We start from the raw sequence: 18,348 nt of genomic DNA, 5'->3' as shown, positions 1-18,348 counted from the left end.
TGAGTAGCTGTACAACAGGTGACTCATCTTTGGTGCAATACAACTCTTCTCTTAATGGATGGAAAATTACGTGACCTTGAAGAGCAAATTCAACATTAAAAACAAAATAAGTGAACATTAGTAGATCGCAGCTCATAAATCGCACATAGATTCTAAACAGAAGAATTTTTGTTAGCAGGATCTCGCCCCCGAGATAGGTAACTTGCCCTTGGTTCATGGAATTCAAGCCTATAGTTGCGAGTCGACAACAGTCCCAGCATTAGGTGTCATAATTAAATGTGGTTATAGTTATTTACCACCCGGCCGTGCTATATATACATAAAAAAGTGTGAAGTAAGCAGACGTAAAAAAACATGATCGAAACAGAGGTGGTGTGTCGAAAGACTCAAAAACGCACCCAAAAGAGAGCGTGAAGGAGGTTTGGGTTTTATTTAAAGAGACAGGGATGAGGAGGACGATAGGGGTGTCGTGAAAAACGAACCGGAGCGAAGGAAATCAAAAGAAAATGCAGGAAATCGAAGGATGCGTGAAATATGTGTGAAGGCGTTCTGAAGAAGGCCTAAAAGAAAATTGGAAAGGAAAATAGATGAAGAAAATTGATTTGAGAGGGGCATGAGGGGGTGTTGGCTGTGGTAAGGTACGAATACGACATCAATGTAAAAAAATCCACATCGTCTTAGCCCTCGGCGTTTCGGAATAAATACCAAAATATACAAAAAGAGTTATTTCTCAGCAATTTGGGGGGGGGGGGGAAGTAGCAGAAGACGCGAGTGTACATTCCACCTAGTCTCACGTTATTGTAGGACCCGTTGACACAATTGCTCGGCCTCGACTCGCATATTAAAACACACAACCCAAAGCATCACTCGGCTTTGGCCCCTGCGCCGCCTCGCCTCGTGCATTTGCTCAAATTGCCATCGATTCTAGAACGAACCTAATCGACATAGGAGTGTGTGTCATTTATTAACAGGGAGTGAGGATGGGGGGGGGGGAGGTTTGGTTGTGGATTCAGAGGGTACGAATACGACCAATGTCATTTATTGGCAGCTGGGGAAGGAGCGGCGGAGTTGTCAGAAAACCCGAGTGTAGATTTCACCTAGTCTCACGCATGTATGGGACCGTTGGCACATTACTCGGCTTCGTCTCGCACATTAAAATATACAACTAAAACATCGCTTGGTTTCGTCCACTGCGCCGCCTCGCCTCGCGCATTTGTCCAATTTGCTGTAGAACGCCGCCGGTTGATATGCGATACCAAAGTAAAGATCCTCAACGTTCTATAGCCCTCGTCGTTTCGGAATAAACGCCAAAATATAAAAAAAGTGACATTTATTGGCAGGTGGGGAAGGGGGGGGGTGTGTGTTCGTTGTGATGTTGTCTCTCGCATTAGCCGAATAAACGCAAAATATAAAAAAGGTACATTGCTGGGCGGGCGGAGAAGGGGGAAGGGGGTGTTGGTTGTTGCGTTGGAGGGTACTAATACAGACCAACGTAAAAAACCGCATCGTTCTGGTCCTCATCAGTGTTTCCGAATAAATGCCAAAATATGAAGAATGTGTCATTTATCAGAAAACCCGAGTGTAGTTGCCACCTATTTTGTGATACATTGCTCGGATGCACCTCGCACAATAAAACACACAACGAAGACATTGCTTAGCTTCGGCGACTGCGCCGCCTCGCCTCGCGTATTTACCCAATTTGCCGTAGATTCAAGAATGCGTCCGGACGATATGCAATACCAACGAAGGGGAGGGGGGGGGGGAACAGAAAGGTCGTGTAAATGCCAAATGCCACCTAGTTTCACGCTTGTATAGGACCGTTGACACATTGCTCAGCTTCGCCTCGCACATTAAAACACACAAGGACAAGGAAGACAGCGCTCGGCCTAAGCGGCTTTGCCGCCTCGCCTCGCGCATTTGGCCAATTTGCGATAGATGTGAGAACGCGGCCGGTCTGTTCTCTCGAGTACTCCTTACGCGTCTGTCTCTTTTTGTCTCCGATATCGCTGTGTTGCGAAACAGAACCATCGCAAAAGTCGCGACCAGCGTCCCTCCTTGTCAATTCACGAGCCTCGATTCTTATCTACTTTACGTTTCCGTCTTTGAAAAAGGGAACCAAAGAAGCTGGAAGGTTTGCTGCTATCTCTGCTTATCAACCCACGCTTTCCTTAAACGCGTCTGCCTAAAAGTACTCGCGCTCACTCTTCGTATAAAGCGGTACATATGCAACTTTACATTTATAAAATGAAAAAATTTTGACGGCATAGCGGGCTCCCGTTACACTCTATACTGATTTTTTAAATTGCTATATATCATTTGTTTTAATCTGATCATCAATTGTGCTTCTTTTTTGCTTTCTAGAAGTTAAAAGCGACCGTTTGTGGTTTGTGTTGTTGTGGGCTAGTGGTCAGTTATGCGTCGTTTTTTTCTAGTAGAATGTCGTTTTTCGTCGATATAGGTACGTTTTATGGGAAAAGGACTGAAACCAAAGCAACCAAGAGGAGAATCTTTACGGCCAAGGCAGACACCATAATTGTCTCAGCTGGGCCAGGCCCTTGGTGAGGCGATGAAACTGAAGCAAACGTCCTAGGACAAAGCATTTTACCTGTGAGCCAAAATCTGATACGAGATGGTGATGGCGTAATCGCCAATGCGTTCAGGCTTTTCTGGACGCGAAACGTGGTGAGACGGCGGGAAGCCACCGTTTGCGGGGGCACGAAAATACGCCAGCGGATTTTTTTGGTCAAACCGTCCATCTCAAACTGGTACTCCGTAGCGAATCAAAATCTTTTCTTAAAACAATGAACACATACAGGGCCGGATTTACATATTTTGCGCTTAGGGGCCCCTCAAAATCGCCCCCCCCCCCTAACCAATTAAAAGCACTTTATACCCTAACCAAAATTTGTGCAACATTTTTACTTCTTACAAAAAAGTTGAGAGATTCCTCCCCGTATATACAATTTAAGGCGATGCGCACATTTTTGAGAGTTGGCAAGGGGAAAGCTGTTTGCGCCACCTGGAGAGCACGAACGTTGGTTACGTTTGGCATCTTATCTTTAATGGCGGTCATTAATGCGGAATCACATATTTGATACCGTTATCCTTTTGTTTGTAATCGTTTACGTTTTTGGTGTAATGTTTGTTTAATTTATGTTCATGTTTTGATTACATGATCTGGACCAGAAGTAATATTCATCATACTCTTAAACAAAGTTTTTAAACAATTTTCGGCGTGAATGAAGCAGTCACGGGGGTGGAGAAAAACTGTAATCAAATGAGTTACGACACCTAATTCCGTAATTGTGCTCGACTTTCAACTGTAGGCTCGAAATCCCGAATGAGTGTTATCTATCTTGGGGGGAAGATTATGCTAATAAAAACTCTTCGGTTTAGCGATCCGCTAATTTCCACATATCTTGCCGTTAGTAGAATCTGCCTACAAGATCATGTCATTTTCCATCTTGCTCCTAACAAAATGATTTTATTGCACCAACGATGAGTGACATCATGTACCCTTCAACCTTTCTCAGAATTTAGGTTACATGACCCACTGTTCCCAAAATTTGTATTTCATCTTGGGTGTAACCCACTTGTTGGTGTGTATGCATTGACTATCTTTGTTAACCACTGCTTAATTTTACAAATTATTTTGTTAACTAACTTTTGCACTTTTGTTTAATATAATATAATTAATAATTAATCAACTGCAAGGTTTTTCTCCGTCGTACTCTTTTTACCCTTGGCAGTTATTTTTGCGAGAGTACGGCACCTTTTGGCTTTGCTTGCTTTGCTCAGATTAATGTACATCAACTCAATTTCCGGGCTTTCATACTCTCAATAATAACGATCATTATTAAACAAACTTTTCACAATTTCAGTCTTTTATTTTACGTTCTTCCCTTATTGTAAATGCGCGTGACGGATTTTTGTTTTTTTAGCGCATTTTTTAAGAATTAAAAACAAGTACAAATTGTGCACAACCCTTGTGCAGGTAAAGCGCATTTTTTTAAAACACCCCTACGAAATTTCTTCCATATAAAGAAGAAAGTTTGTACATTGCACTGCACATCCTACACAAAACCAAATTTGAAAAATGGCGCTACATTTGCTTTTATTCCAAGTGGCTATGTATCAAATTTCATTAAAATTTCTCCATAAATAAGAAAGTTGGCAGTGCGCATGCGCAAAACGAAATGTTGAAACTGGCGTTAAACTTGGTTTTATTCCAAGTGGCTATGTATCAAATTTTATTTAAATGCCCAATGGTTATATTTCTTCCAAACGTCCCAATCGCCCTTTGTAGGTACTTCCCTTTGACAATTCACTCTTAAGATATAAGGAATTATAACCGATCACGACAAGGGATCGAGGAGGAAGACTATGGTTAGTATAAATTAATTCCTTTCGTTGAGACCTTTCATTAGAGTACCATGAAGGATAAAACTAGTTCCACCCCCCTTCCCCCTCCACCCCGTACTTTGATAGGACAGAAAGAAGGGCAGTAGTTTGTAGAAAACTGTTCCTTTCGTTGAGACCTTTAATTAGAATACAATGAGAGATAAAATTAATTTTTAACCCCCTCCCTCCCTCCCTCACGCCCCGTCGCTCACTGATCTCGAAAAAGAGTCGCACGGGAAAGTTATAGTTGTACAAACCAATTTATTTCGATGAGACCTTTCATTAGAATACCATGAAGGGTAGAATGTAGAACATGTGTTTACCCCCCCCCCATTTTCTAAAGTTTAACTTAGCACCACTAAAGGCATGCGTATGCAAAATCTGAGACCAATTGGTTGTCGTATGTAAAAGTTATGCACGTTTTACTTTCAAAAACAGCATTTCGGGAAATAATTCGTGGGGGGGGGGGGGCCTTTTAGACAGAGAAATTTCATGGCCGTCTAGCACACCTTCAAGGTATAGGCTATCTACTGCAATTCCAGGACTCTAGAACCATTCCCCCAGGTAGAATGAAAAGAACCGCTTTCTACCAACTACTGCCCTTCTTTCTGTCCTCTTATCAAAATACTGGGCGGAAGGGGGGGGGGGGGAGTGGAACTAGTTTTATCCTTTATGGTACTCTAATGAAAGGTCTCAACGAAAGGAATTAATTTCTACCAACCATAGCCCTCCTCCTCGACCTCTTATATCGTGATCGAGTATATTCCCTTATACCTCAAGAACGGATTGTCAGAAGAGGGTACTCACAATGGGCGATTGAGACGTCTGCAAGAAATATATCCATTGGTGATGTCAAAACAAAAGCTATTTCGGTTTAAAAAATGCTCTTTATCTGCACAAGAGATGTGCACAATTTATACTTGTTTTTCGTGTGGGCGAAATTAGCAACGTTTTGCAAGGCCCGCGTCTTCTAGGGGTAGTAGACTTCGGGCGCCCAAAAAAGTTTCGTAAAGCTCGAATCGCGGTTTCTCTTTCTCGTGTCTCCGGTTATAAGACGTGTCCCAAAAATTGAGTACTACTTTACGGAGGGTTTTTAGCTAACACCACCATCATGCGGGTGAACGGGAAACTGGAAATTTCTTCTAGATAATAGTACCCTAGAATTATATTCCAAATTCAGTTTTTTTGTAGTCTCTAAAAATTTGCCGGTATGAGCCCGGTCCCACATGGCCCCATGCTAAATCCGGCCCTGAACACATAAAAACCAACTCAATTAAAGTCACCGATGGATTTCCCACCGTAGTCGCTGGTACTTCCCGCAGAAGTCCTCAGGCGGTGATCGCCACGCATTCTATGCTCTTTTTTCCGTTCATTAGTTGGTAACGTCACCTTTCGCCCACACCCCCCGACTTTAGTCAATCAACCAAAGCTAACGGTGACGCGACAGATTGAGATAAGCTCGCGTTTTTGTCTTTTATCTAGCGAGTCACCAGTCGGAATACTTTAGTCGGTGATTTATGCTGGTGCAATATTGACAAACGCGCGTTTCTGACTAATTGATCAGAAATGCTTTTGATATAGCGCGCGCGCTCCTATCTATAAAGTGTGTGATAAGATTCCAGAAACCGCCGCAAGAATGACAGCGGGACGAATTACAAAATTTCTACGCGAAAATTCCGTGGAGAATCCCTTCCGGAAGGCCAAGATGCAATGGAGGTGCATCTTCGATAAGGTGACCGCCGCCCACGAGCTAATCTCCGATTTTGAAAATTTCGGTTTTCAGTACGACGCAGACAGGGACGGCTACATCAGCGTGAAGGAGCTGGACCAGCTAATCGAAAGTCAGGATTACGAGCGGGACATCCCGTCGCACGTCGTTAGGAAAATACACGCTTTGGCCGATAAGAATCACGACGGAGTTTTGGACTTCAACGAGTTCGTCCAGATGATACAGTCGTCCACGCTGAGGCCGCTTTTCGGAAACTTGATGGACAGGTGCGGTGAGGGCTGCTGCGAGTAACTAATCGCCGGACTTCGGTTTCAGTTATGTGGCGATGATGGTGCCCCAAAAGTCCTTCCAGGAGCGCCAGGAGTTAACTGATAAGGCCAGATACTGTCCACCCCCACTGGGTATGGTCATAATCTCCATTCTCGAAATAGTCCTGTATTGTTGCGATAAAGGACTCAGTAGGCGACCGGGTGGGAATGGGCCGATTAGCGCGTCGTTACTTTACGACCCCACCAGACGCTACGAGGCTTGGAGGTTCGTAACGTACATGCTTGTGCATAATGGGTAAGAGTGAGTCATCCATGAATGCATGGATTAATAAAGTAGTACAGGGAGTTCCATTTGGTTGTCAATCTGGTCGTCCAACTGTTCTTGGGGATCACCCTGGAGGTGGTTCACAGATGGTGGAGAGTGCTGCTCATCTATTTTGCCGGAGTTTTGGCCGGCTCGCTTGTAGCTTCGATCTGCAATCCTGAGGTGACGCTAGTCGGTGCAAGTGGTGGGGTTTACGCCATTCTCACCGCACACATCGCTAGCATAATCATGGTAAGTACCTACCAAGCTACAGCCGCAATTGCTCCGTTTACACCAACTATTATACTTTCGACAATGTACAGGGTGCCCCACACATGTAATTGTAGTGCTATCAAAACAGTAATGTGTGCCCCATGTGTTCTTTTTGGGTCAATAAGTTATAGGCGAAAGGATTTACTTATTATCTCTTTAGACGAAGGCGCAATAAACAAACAAAGGCGATAAAAGATGGCGACGGGAAAGGGTTGGTTCCACCTTTAAATTTAGAAATGTAATTATTTTCCTTGTAGACGTCCGGCTCCCGTCACAATGAAAAATCTCAATGTTGACTTTAAATTAATAATTTGGAAGATTCGGTGGCCTAGATCTATCAACTTCCGAAAATTTCAAAGAATTTATTACACAACACAATACACGCCTGAAGTAAATCTTGGGCACCAATAGAAAAATCTGGCATGAAACACTTTATCCGGGTCGTACAATGGATTCGACTAAATACACAATTAATTGCCTGACAAGGACAAAATTTATTCCGAAACACACGAAAGAAAAGCTTGTTTGGACATGTTACCCCGCACACAGGCGGTCGACAAATAAAATAATAAATTTTAAAATCAAATTAAAGTACCATTCCAATCTTGGCAGCCGCGACCCATTTTGCCTGTTCTGTTGCGTCACGGTCGCGAGTTGGCTGTGCTTCCCGGCGGCGCGACGCAGTCTCTTCGATCGGACAGTGCCACATACAAATTCCGAATTGCCGGCCCGTGTAGCACAGTTTAGTGGAAGCTCGACTGCGGTACAGGGTCCCTGGTTCGAAACCGGTTTCGGGCATGGATATTTGTAAATGTATAGTGGGTTGGGTTGGTAGAGCAGCCTAGGCTGAAACCCCGCCCACTTAAAAATAAAGGCAAAAAAAAGAGCAGTGCCCCGCGACCACGGTGGAGCTGCCGGGTCGCGACTGCCAAGATCGGAATTGAACCTTTTACAGTTTTTTAAAAAATCATCCAAATAATCTGATCGTACAAGATTTGCACTAAACTTACAGAATGCTGTCATCTTCTGAACTTCAGTTTGCTTTATAACACAAAATTAGATAAACGAAACTGGCTTGATGAATAAGATGAAAACATTTTCGGTGGCTGTTCGGACGGTTGAAACTTTTGAGTTTTAATAAAAAGCCTTGCTGTACTACACTGCTTTCTCTTTCAACTCGACAAAACATTATCCGTTTAACATACAACACGCGTTAAACTTCTCACACAACTTTGGTTAACTTATGCTTCTGCAGAGATTTATTATTAAATAATGACCAACTGCGGTTTTAACAAAACAAATGGGGCTGAACACCCGAGAATTTAGCGTAAACAAATGTAGACGTTCTTAACCGTCGCGAAAGCAGCACCAGCCCCGTTTTTAACCTTGCCTCCGGTATTTAACGGAACACCCCTTCCACTCCTTAAAAAATTTTTCAAATAACTCGCCAATCGGCGATAAGCACCAAAACACGTGCGTTGATTAAATTTCGCCTGATAATAAAAGTCCTTATCGCAAACGACCAGATGTGTAAACTTACTTAACACCTTATCTAAATTCGATTAATTTACAAGAAGAATGAAAAATCATAAAAATAATCGATCACCGAAATATAAATTCAAATAAAACAACCCAACTCTGTGCTTATTCGTAAACAACGCACGAATTTTCACTTAAAAATTGAAATATTTCGCATGTACAGGATGTCCCGTCGTTATTTTCGGTGTTTCGGACATCTTTGATGCTACTTTTACACCTTCTTGATACTTTCACTTGCCCACGTTAATTTCTTCTTTACGTATTTTTCATGCTCCCTCGCTTCACACCTTCCACTCGTACATCTATTCCCTTTATGTCTACTTCAGACCTTTTTTTGACACTTTTCTTTGTTCTCGCCTGCTTGATGCCTTCTACCCTTTGGATTTCTTATCGCATATTTTTTTACGCCTTCTCTCTTTCCTTCAGATCCCATTCTAGTGGCCGCCTCCTTGACATTCTTTCCTCAACATCTGCGCATGTTTAAATTTATCTGCTTTTACGTCTACCCACATCTCCTCCAATATCCTGACTACTTTTAATTAAAAAATTTATGCAAGTTCTTAAAAAGGACCGATGGTATTTTTTTATGCAAATCAAAAAAAGTACGTTACCTTAATTAGAGTGTTCTTTAGAATCATTGGTTTTCCTAGGGTTGAAAAGATGCCGCCTTACAGTTGGCCAATATAAAATGAAAAATTTTTGTATATAGAATTTATCGGGGAATGAACTTCTTTATTTATATCGACTGCATTCAAACTAGTTTGATATCTCAGCAATATGCGTTATTAATCAAGGCCCGAAACCGCGAGTTCAGTGCTATCTCTGTTCAAAACCCACGCTTTTCCTAAATGGGATTCCTTATCGCTGTTAAACCTACTCGCGCTCACTTGTTCACACATATATAATTTCAACCCAAATAAAAACGAAAAATTGCAAAGCGGATTCCCGTTACAACTGTTTTATGCCTTATTCCTGAACGTTTGTCTTTCTATTTAAGGTTCAAACAAATACACAAATTCTGTTTACCTTACTTATATGGCGTCTAAATCTGCCCTTGGAGCAGTTAAACTTTGGGCAACTTGAACACCTTCGTATTTTAGGGTTTGTGGAATGGAACTAAAACTGATGTCGCTCAAACTTGACTTTTGCACCGGAAGGTCTACTTCTCGGGTTGTAATCTTCTACGGAAAACTCACCGTGCATTGTTTTCAATAACCGAGTCGCAGAGTAATAATTTGCAAGGGTGCTTAACACTACCTTTGCTTACTTGCAGCAGCCCTTTTACTCTGTAGCACACTAGTACTATTCATAAACGCGCTTAATACCACCGAGAACAGGCCGGTCAATTTATGCACGAATTACTTTAAACGCGTTTTCATTTTCTATTTCTTTGCTAATTTCCTGTATCTGGAATCTTTTTAAAATTCAGTGCTCTTACTAACCAAATGAGCTCTACGACGGGTCAACACGTAGGTAATCCCGATCACAGTTCTTCTCAATTAGTCCCACCACTCAACTAATTCCCAAACCTCTCTTGCTTAACATTAATGATCCAATGAAACCACGTCTCCTTCGTTAACTGTTCGGCCACATTTTATACTCCTCGTTCCCGATTCGAGCACGTTTTTTTTAAAAAATTAAGTTGGTACTCCTTCTTTCTTCCCTCTCTTTCACGCTTTCCTATGCCCCCTTTGAAACTATCGGCGTCCTTCTCTAAAACGCGTCCCTTGAGCACAATTTAGAAAAAAACGCAAATTAGTAACGAAATCCCTACGCTCCTCCTCCATAGCTATACAATGTCCTTCAGAACAATACCCAACCTTTTATATGCCTGCTTCTTCGCTCGCCCCGCCGTCGTCATTCTCACGTCTCTCATTCTTTCCTTATCACCTTCTCCCTTATTATGTCGCCACGCCATGTCTTTCCTAATTCTTGTAACGGAAGGTTACAGGGGTGGTTTGATGCATAAATTCTTACCAAAACGTAATTTGGGTAAATTTAGAGCAAGAAAAATTGGGCTCAGATAAAGCGCCAAATTTAAATATGCCATCAAAATCGATACGTTACCTAAATCATATCTTCAAATCAATAAAAAATGTCAAATGCAGGTCTGCTTTATTTATCTCCTCCAATCTTACATATAAACTTATTTTCAAAGAAATTTTCGAAAGGCCCAAGCGGAAGGCAACAAATCGCGGCTAATATAAACAAACGTGCAAATTATTCCAAGGTTTTATATATATATATATATATACCTATATAAAGTTCAAAGGGCTGTAACTTTTGATCTAGTAGTCCAATCTTGGAACTGTTTGAAATTATGGATTCTACAGGCCACATTCTATAAGAAAATTTTTTTCCGGGTCGATGTGAGACAATTTTTTTTCGGGGCTCAAAAAAAGGCAGTGTATAACCTTCCTTTTTTACCAAAAATCGACTACACCAAAATTTCTCGGGAAAACACTTTTTCTTATTAATTTGGGTGCGTAGAATCCAAATCAATTCGTACTTTTTCGATCAGACTTCTCAATCAAAAGTTATAGACTAGAAACCAATTTCGAAAAAAAATTCAAAGGGCTGTAACTTTTGAACTAGTAGCCCAATCTTGGAACTGTTTGAAATTATGGATTCTACAGGCCACATTCCATAAGAAAATTTTTTTCCGGGTCGATCTGAGACAATTTTTTTTTCGGGGCTCAAAAAAAGGCAGTGTATAACCTTCCTTTTTTACCAAAAATCGACTACACCAAAATTTCTCGGGAAAACACTTTTTCTTATTAATTTGGGTGCGTAGAATCCAAAACAATTCGTACTTTTTCGATCAGACTTCTCAATCAAAAGTTATAGACTAGAAACCAATTTCGAAAAAAAATTCAAAGGGCTGTAACTTTTGAACTAGTAGCCCAATCTTGGAACTGTTTGAAATTATGGATTCTACAGGCCACATTCTATAAGAAAATTTTTTTTCCGGGTCGATCTGAGACAATTTTTTTTTCGGGGCTCAAAAAAAGGCAGTGTATAACCTTCCTTTTTTACCAAAAATCGACTACACCAAAATTTCTCGGGAAAACACTTTTTCTTATTAATTTGGGTGCGTAGAATCCAAATCAATTCGTACTTTTTCGATCAGACTTCTCAATCAAAAGTTATAGACTAGAAACCAATTTCGAAAAAAAATTCAAAGGGCTGTAACTTTTGAACTAGTAGCCCAATCTTGGAACTGTTTGAAATTATGGATTCTACAGGCCACATTCTATAAGAAAATTTTTTTCCGGGTCGATCTGAGACAATTTTTTTTTCGGGGCTCAAAAAAAGGCAGTGTATAACCTTCCTTTTTTACCAAAAATCGACTACACCAAAATTTCTCGGGAAAACACTTTTTCTTATTAATTTTGGTGCGTAGAATCCAAAACAATTCGTACTTTTTCGATCAGACTTCTCAATCAAAAGTTATAGACTAGAAACCAATTTCGAAAAAAAATTCAAAGGGCTGTAACTTTTGAACTAGTAGCCCAATCTTGGAACTGTTTGAAATTATGGATTCTACAGGCCACATTCTATAAGAAAATTTTTTTTCCGGGTCGATCTGTGACAATTTTTTTTGGGGGCTCAAAAAAAGGCAGTGTATAACCTTCCTTTTTTACCAAAAATCGACTACACCAAAATTTCTCGGGAAAACACTTTTTCTTATTAATTTGGGTGCGTAGAATCCAAATCAATTTGTACTTTTTCGATCAGACTTCTCAATCAAAAGTTATAGACTAAATAAAAATTTCGACAATATATATAATATATCACTAGCGGCCCAAATTAAATCAAACTTCTCTTTTGCAGAATTGGAAGGAAATGGAGTACCCGTTCGTGCAACTACTCATCTTCGTCATAATAACGGTCTGTGATATCGGTAGCGCGATTTATGAACGTCACATTTCGCCGCCGAGCAGCAGCGTCAGCTACACCGCCCACATTGCCGGAGCGGTAGCCGGCTTACTCATGGGCATCAACATCGTTCGTAACGTTAAGATCACCCATAGCGAGAATGTGATATGGTGGGTATCGGTTATCCTCTACGTTCTCCTCATGGGCACCACGATTGTATGGCATATCGCTGGTGGGAGCTACTTTCCCGTGCAAAAAGACTGAATTTATTGTTTAAGTTCGAACTACCTTTAGTCGTATTATTTATTGCATACCATAACAGTATTCCTTCGATTATAATTAATTAATTATAGCAGCCACTTACACTGCCACAATCCGTGTACATATGTTGTAGGAATAAATGCGTAAAAAAAAACAATTGGCAATGCAACTTGCAACATCGATCCCACGGTTATCCCTCACAATTACGACAAAGACAGGACGGCGGCACTGAAATCTTTACAAACATTTATTTAAAACTGCGTATAAATAAAGGCGTATAAAACACAATTAATTAAATTACCAACTTAATTTACAAATTAACAATAAAAAATTAGTGCTCGTTTAAAATTGAGGTTCTATTTAGAGACGAAACAAGGCGGAGAAACAAAAGAAAATTTGGTCCAACCCGTTCACTTATATCACATTGGCCTTAAGGAGTGAGATTTTCACTGATTCGCTATAAAAAGTGTGTAAAATCTAAAAATTAGTCATAGCACCGTGTTCACCGGAAAACAACTTTTGGCAGGTCTCCCCTTTAAATTAACGATGGTCGTGTATGGGAACTTTCTCGTATTGTGGTGAAGTCAGCAGAACGGTCTCGTCCTCCGACGAGCTGTCGGAGTAAATCTCTTCATCTTCATTGTCAAAGTAGGGTCGCGTCAGTAACTTCGATCCTAAACAGAGTACGGTACGGCGAATTAAATCGAGCTTTTCAAAACGTGACAGTACCTTGTAAGGGTGACCGGAAGATTTCCGTCTCCTTGGATTCATCGTCATCAAAGTACGTCTGCGACAGTAAACCGTAGTCCTTCTTCCGCTTGCACGCGTTGTAGCAGAAGACCAAGAGAAGCACGACCGCCAAACTGATACAGCCGGCCAGAAGAATGAAGACCAGACGCGGCAACCCCATCACGTTAACGTCCTTGGTCAAAGTGAACATGACGAACTTGGGTTGCTTGCTGACGCTGGTCACTTCGACGTACTTCACGTTCTCGGCGTAACCGTCGGCGGTTACTTCGACGGTGTACTTACCCGGCTCCAGGTCGATTAAGTATCGCCCGTCGCTATTGGAAAAGATGCTTAAATTCTTTTCGATCACCCTCAGCTGGGCCTTAACTACCGGATGGTTCAAGTTATCGCGAACGTAGCCCTTGATGCCGCTCTCCAATTCGTCCTGATTGTAGGCGGAAGCGTCCGATTGCGTTAATTCGACGTCGTGATTCGCTAGCTCGCTCTGTCGCACGACGACGTCGGCCGATTTCGTTTCGTAATTGTGACAGTTGAAGTGTAGGGTGTACGTGCCCGGAGGCAGGAGGATTTTGTAGTGCGCCCCCACCTTCGTCACCTCGTACAGTTTACTGAGGCCCTCCACTTTTATGGTTGCGTTCTTCATGGCAATGCCTTTGGAGTTTTTAACGAAACCTTCAACACCTAGAAGTTAAAAAATCCAAATTGTAAGGTATGTACGGCAAAGGGTACGCGTCTTTAATCAAGACGTCTAATTAACTTTAGAAATCGCTTTCTTTTATTAGGAACTCATCTTGCATTGAAATTTGTATTGGATTGAGGAATACGTCTCCTCTAATAATTCAAAATGTAATGTGTGTAAGGCAAAGGGTACGCGTCTTACTAAGACCTAATTACACATCACTGCCACTAAAATCCAAATGGTAAGGTATGTACGGCACAGGATAAGCGTCTTTAATTCAGACGTCTAATTATCTTTAGAAATCGCTTTCTTTTATTAGGAACTCATCTTGCATTGAAATTTGTATTGGATTGAGGAATACGTCTCCTCTAATAATTCAAAATGTAATGTGTGTAAGGCAAAGGGTACGCGTCTTACTAAGACCTAATTACACATCACTGCCACTAAAATCCAAATGGTAAGGTCTGTACGGCAAAGGATAAGCGTCTTTAATCGAGACGTCTAAATAACTCTCCAAATCCAGTAAATATACACAAAAGTTTATATTAAACAAATTCAGTTCACACTAACTCTGCCCCCTCTCTTTTCTACGTATCTCAACCTCCTATCCCTCTAACCCCCCTTCCACCCCCACTAACGTTCCTGAACCTCGCTCCATACCGTTTACTTGTCTCTTGTTCCCTTACATGTTATGATGGAATGGCTTTTCCTTCTTCCCCTTTAGGCCTATCGCTAAACAGTCAACAAAATGAAGTGTAAGCAACAGATTCCTTCATCTCGGTTTCTGTTTTGGCTCTCTCCCCCTCCAGCTCCCATCCTTCTCTCCCGTTCCATTCCATCAGTGAATAAACGAAAATAGAGGAACACAGATTGGAAGCCTCCATTACGGAAATATTAAAAGTGAAATAAATGGGTGATCGAGAACTTCCCGCCACACCTTTTGTCCTTCACTCTGATTCTGGATCTTATCCCGTAAGACGCGTACCCTTTCCCTTACACACATTACATTTTGAATTAATAGAGGTGGCTGGATTAAACAAAAGAGACCTTCAAAAGTAGATCGAACATAGGGAACCACTACCAATTGATAGAGCGCCAAAACTAAGGATAATAACCTGTCCTCGTGATGCTAAGCAGGGCCATGATTGGTTCGAGCACTTCTCGCCAGATGTACGGTAGATTTCCGACGGCCGGATACTCGCAGCAGCTCACCTTCGGCGTGATCATCGCGGTGTTGTACTCGTGGTAAACGAAGTCCGTCAGAATGTCATCGGTTCCCAAAGTGTTCCCGGCGCAGCTGTGCTTCACCCTCAGGTTTTTGTGATAGGCGTCGACGAACGTCTTGTAAATCTGCAGCTCGCCCTGCGGCGTCGGGTACCTGCAAGACCGTACAGATCTGATCGAACGGTTGCCAATACGACTTACACGACACCGCTGCGTCCTCCCTCAAAGTTGAGTATAAAATCGAACTTCTCCTCCAAGAGCATGTGCTTGAACGCGTTCGTGACCCGCTGCTGGTTACCGTTACCGCGACCGCTCGGGTTCAGGATTTGATCGCCGACCTGCCTGAAGTCGGCGGTGATATTGTTGCACTTATACATGCTGGCCTCCGAGTGTCCGCTGACCGCGTGCAGGTAGTCGCCCCAAATGTCCTCGAAGGCCGGATCGACGAACGGCATGAGGTGAACGACTGTATTTTTTAAAATGGAGACGATCGTCGGATCCTGAAACTTGTGCCCCTCCAGCAGATGGCGCGCCAAGTAGACGGTGAGCTCGCGACCGATCGGCTGCGTCGCGTACAGACTTCCCATGATCGCTACGTGAAATTTGCGCTCTTCGGATTCGTCCACCTGAAATAAGCCGGTGGGTGGGAGCGAGTAGAAATGGGAGCGCTTACGTCGTGCGATATTTTCAGCGAGTGTATTGCCATGGAGTCCAGATTGTCGCCGCTATCGAACTTGGCGGCGTCCGGGTATTTGTTTTCCAGTTCGGCCAAAATCAGGTGAATGTCCGAATTGGAGTGGTACTGCGGACTGAATTGATTCTCCGACACGCCAAAGTCGTACGCGCTCGCCCAGTGCTGCTCGTCGTTTCTCATTAGGGTCGCGTTGTGCTCTAAGCTTCCGCTTGATGGGATTGTAATCTCTTGAGTGAAGCTCTCGTAACTAAAACAGTTTACCATTAAATTATGGTTCTGTTCCGTACTAAGAACCGAAAAGTGACCTACCCGGGTGCAGTAACCGTCAAGTTGTATTTTCCCGGCAACAAAATGCGCCAGTAATCGCCGTACATGCTCGTCTTAACCACGTGGTCGATACCTTCGACGTAGAGCTCCGCATTGGTGATCGGATGGCCGATCGTGCTGACAACGAAACCGCTCACGCCCTTGTGAACCTGCTCGATGAAAGTCAAGAGGGCCTCACGATTGTCGTCCCAATAGCTCGGCAGGTCCGTCGAGTTCGGATACTTGAAGCAGCCCAACTCGAGCGTGAGCTCCATGCAGCCGGCGTTCAGGTAGTTCCAATCCTGCATGCCGCCCGCGAGCGTGTACCACTTGGCGCCGTTCGTGATGCCGCCCTCGAAGTGCTCGTTGGGAAATAGCGGGCACGGTCTGTCTTCGTGCATGGTTCGGTGCGCCTAAAACGAGCCACGTTCACCTGGTGCGAACACACCGCCAAAATCGCTTACGTTGGCGTAGGTACGCGCCAAGTACTTGAAGACGCGGTCGTCCGGCGCGAGATTCTCGATTCCGTTGGTGAAGTTTGCGTTGTCGTCGAAGGGGTAGTTGGCGACTAGGGCGCCGTTGTGCAGATTGGCGGATAAAACGAACGGCTCGGATAGGATCCAGTCCATTACGGCTTTTGTTTCCGGTTCTTGAACTTTATTGAACTGAAAGAGAGTGCGTATCGTGTTTAACCAAACCACTACGGCACTACTGTTGTTTGGGCTTACCTTCTGAACGCCAAACTGATCGGGAAAATTTCTGTTGAGATCCACCTCGTTTGCGTTCTCTCTGCCTAACGCGCTGCTAGCGTCACCTGCATCTCAAACGGTAGAGTCAGCGTTCAAAAGCGAAGGAGAGCCTTACCTTCAACGGCCATCTCGTATCCGTCCGGATTCATTGTGGGCATGATGTGTATGCGGGTAGTATCCATCATGTTCGTGATTCGAGTGTCCTTGCCGTAGTGCTCGCAGAGGTACTTGATGAGCAAGAGCAACAGTTCTCGCCCGACGATTTCGTTTCCGTGCATGTTGGCGATATATTTAAATTCGGGTTTACCTATGAAAGAGCTTTTTAAGAAGGAGAATCATGTGATCTGATCTGATTGGGCAAAACGTCACGAAAATCGTTGTACTGCACATGCGCGAACTTTATTGTTGAGAGTCCTGCGCATGCGTGCCCAAACAAGAAAACTAGTTCTGTACAAGTCTGACTTTCGTCATACCAGTCCTATTTCAGAAAAATCGCTGCACCAATGAAAGCCAGTTCCATGGAAAGACCGGTTCTGCGCATGTTCTGACTCTGCGCGCGTGTAGCGTTCAATTTTAACCAAAATGGTAGACAATCGTTGCTAGGTGCTGCGCATGCGTATATTCGATTTTTGTCATTCGCTTGTTGCCAACATTTCATAAGAAAAATCACCAGATTTGTGGTTTGCATGCACGCATCAGAATTGGACATGTACGTCACATACTAAAACACATAGGAAACCTCGATCTGTGCAGGGGCGCATAAGTCGTTGCTAGGCGCTTTGCTTATTTTTTTTTAAGAAACCTGGTTCTGCGCATGTGTGGAATTCCACGTATGTCACGCGAGAAGGGCTGATTTTGTTAAAGTAAGTCATGTTCTGTGCGCGCTAGTTAAAGCTTGTAATTCAAAAAAATTTAAAAAATCGCAAATATTAAAAAAAACAAAATCAAGAAAGATCAAATTAAAAGAAGATTGAAAAAAGTTTCTGCAGACATACACAAAAATCAAAAATGATTTTCCATAGGTAAAAACCTGGTTCGTATTCTGAATAACTTAGGAATCGTATAAAAAACTAAAAAAAATCGGAGAAAAGGCACACGCAAAAATTCGTAACGTAAATAATAATGTATAAAAAGAAAAAACGTAGAAAAATACACAAAACTAAAAAGTTCCCCAACAAACAATTCAGAAAAAATAAATCGGAAAATTCAAAAAAAATTAAAAAATGCAAAATTAGAAAATTCGGAAAATGTTAGAAGATAATCGCATAATTTAGACAATACAATTACAAAAA

General features: G+C 42.5%; 2 protein-coding genes across 3 annotated transcripts in view; one reads left to right on the top strand and one right to left on the bottom strand.

Moving 5' to 3' along the window:
• The first annotated feature begins 5,309 nt into the window (after window positions 1-5,309).
• Window positions 5,310-12,792, top strand: LOC116162584 (rhomboid-related protein 2-like). The gene is made up of 5 exons (XM_031476235.1): window positions 5,310-6,132; window positions 6,184-6,395; window positions 6,445-6,693; window positions 6,741-6,954; window positions 12,349-12,792. Exons 1-5 carry the CDS (start codon window positions 6,037-6,039, stop codon window positions 12,655-12,657), a joined length of 1,080 nt encoding a protein of 359 aa, XP_031332095.1. The 5' UTR covers window positions 5,310-6,036; the 3' UTR covers window positions 12,658-12,792.
• Window positions 12,793-12,883: 91 nt separating this feature from the next.
• The window catches only part of LOC116162581 (carboxypeptidase D), a 19,516-nt gene continuing 14,051 nt past the window's right edge, over window positions 12,884-18,348 (bottom strand). Inside the window, exons 7-15 of one of the 2 annotated variants that reach the window (XM_031476232.1) lie at window positions 17,172-17,363; window positions 17,036-17,121; window positions 16,772-16,972; window positions 16,311-16,720; window positions 15,981-16,248; window positions 15,509-15,933; window positions 15,199-15,461; window positions 13,384-14,085; window positions 12,884-13,328 (exon numbers count right to left, since the gene is read on the bottom strand). In XM_031476232.1, coding sequence (XP_031332092.1) covers window positions 13,195-13,328; window positions 13,384-14,085; window positions 15,199-15,461; window positions 15,509-15,933; window positions 15,981-16,248; window positions 16,311-16,720; window positions 16,772-16,972; window positions 17,036-17,121; window positions 17,172-17,363 — 2,681 coding nt within the window. In that variant the 3' untranslated portion in view covers window positions 12,884-13,194. Of the gene's footprint in view, window positions 13,329-13,383; window positions 14,086-15,198; window positions 15,462-15,508; window positions 15,934-15,980; window positions 16,249-16,310; window positions 16,721-16,771; window positions 16,973-17,035; window positions 17,122-17,171; window positions 17,364-18,348 lie in introns of those variants that run through there. The other variant, XM_031476233.1, reaches the window with a different exon arrangement.

This window comes from Photinus pyralis, unplaced genomic scaffold (genome assembly GCF_008802855.1).
Source record: "Photinus pyralis isolate 1611_PpyrPB1 unplaced genomic scaffold, Ppyr1.3 Ppyr1.4_LG10, whole genome shotgun sequence".
Lineage (NCBI taxonomy): Eukaryota > Metazoa > Arthropoda > Insecta > Coleoptera > Lampyridae > Photinus > Photinus pyralis.
The sequence above is the reverse complement of the archived record's forward strand: the minus strand, read 5'-3'. Positions and strand labels throughout refer to the sequence as shown.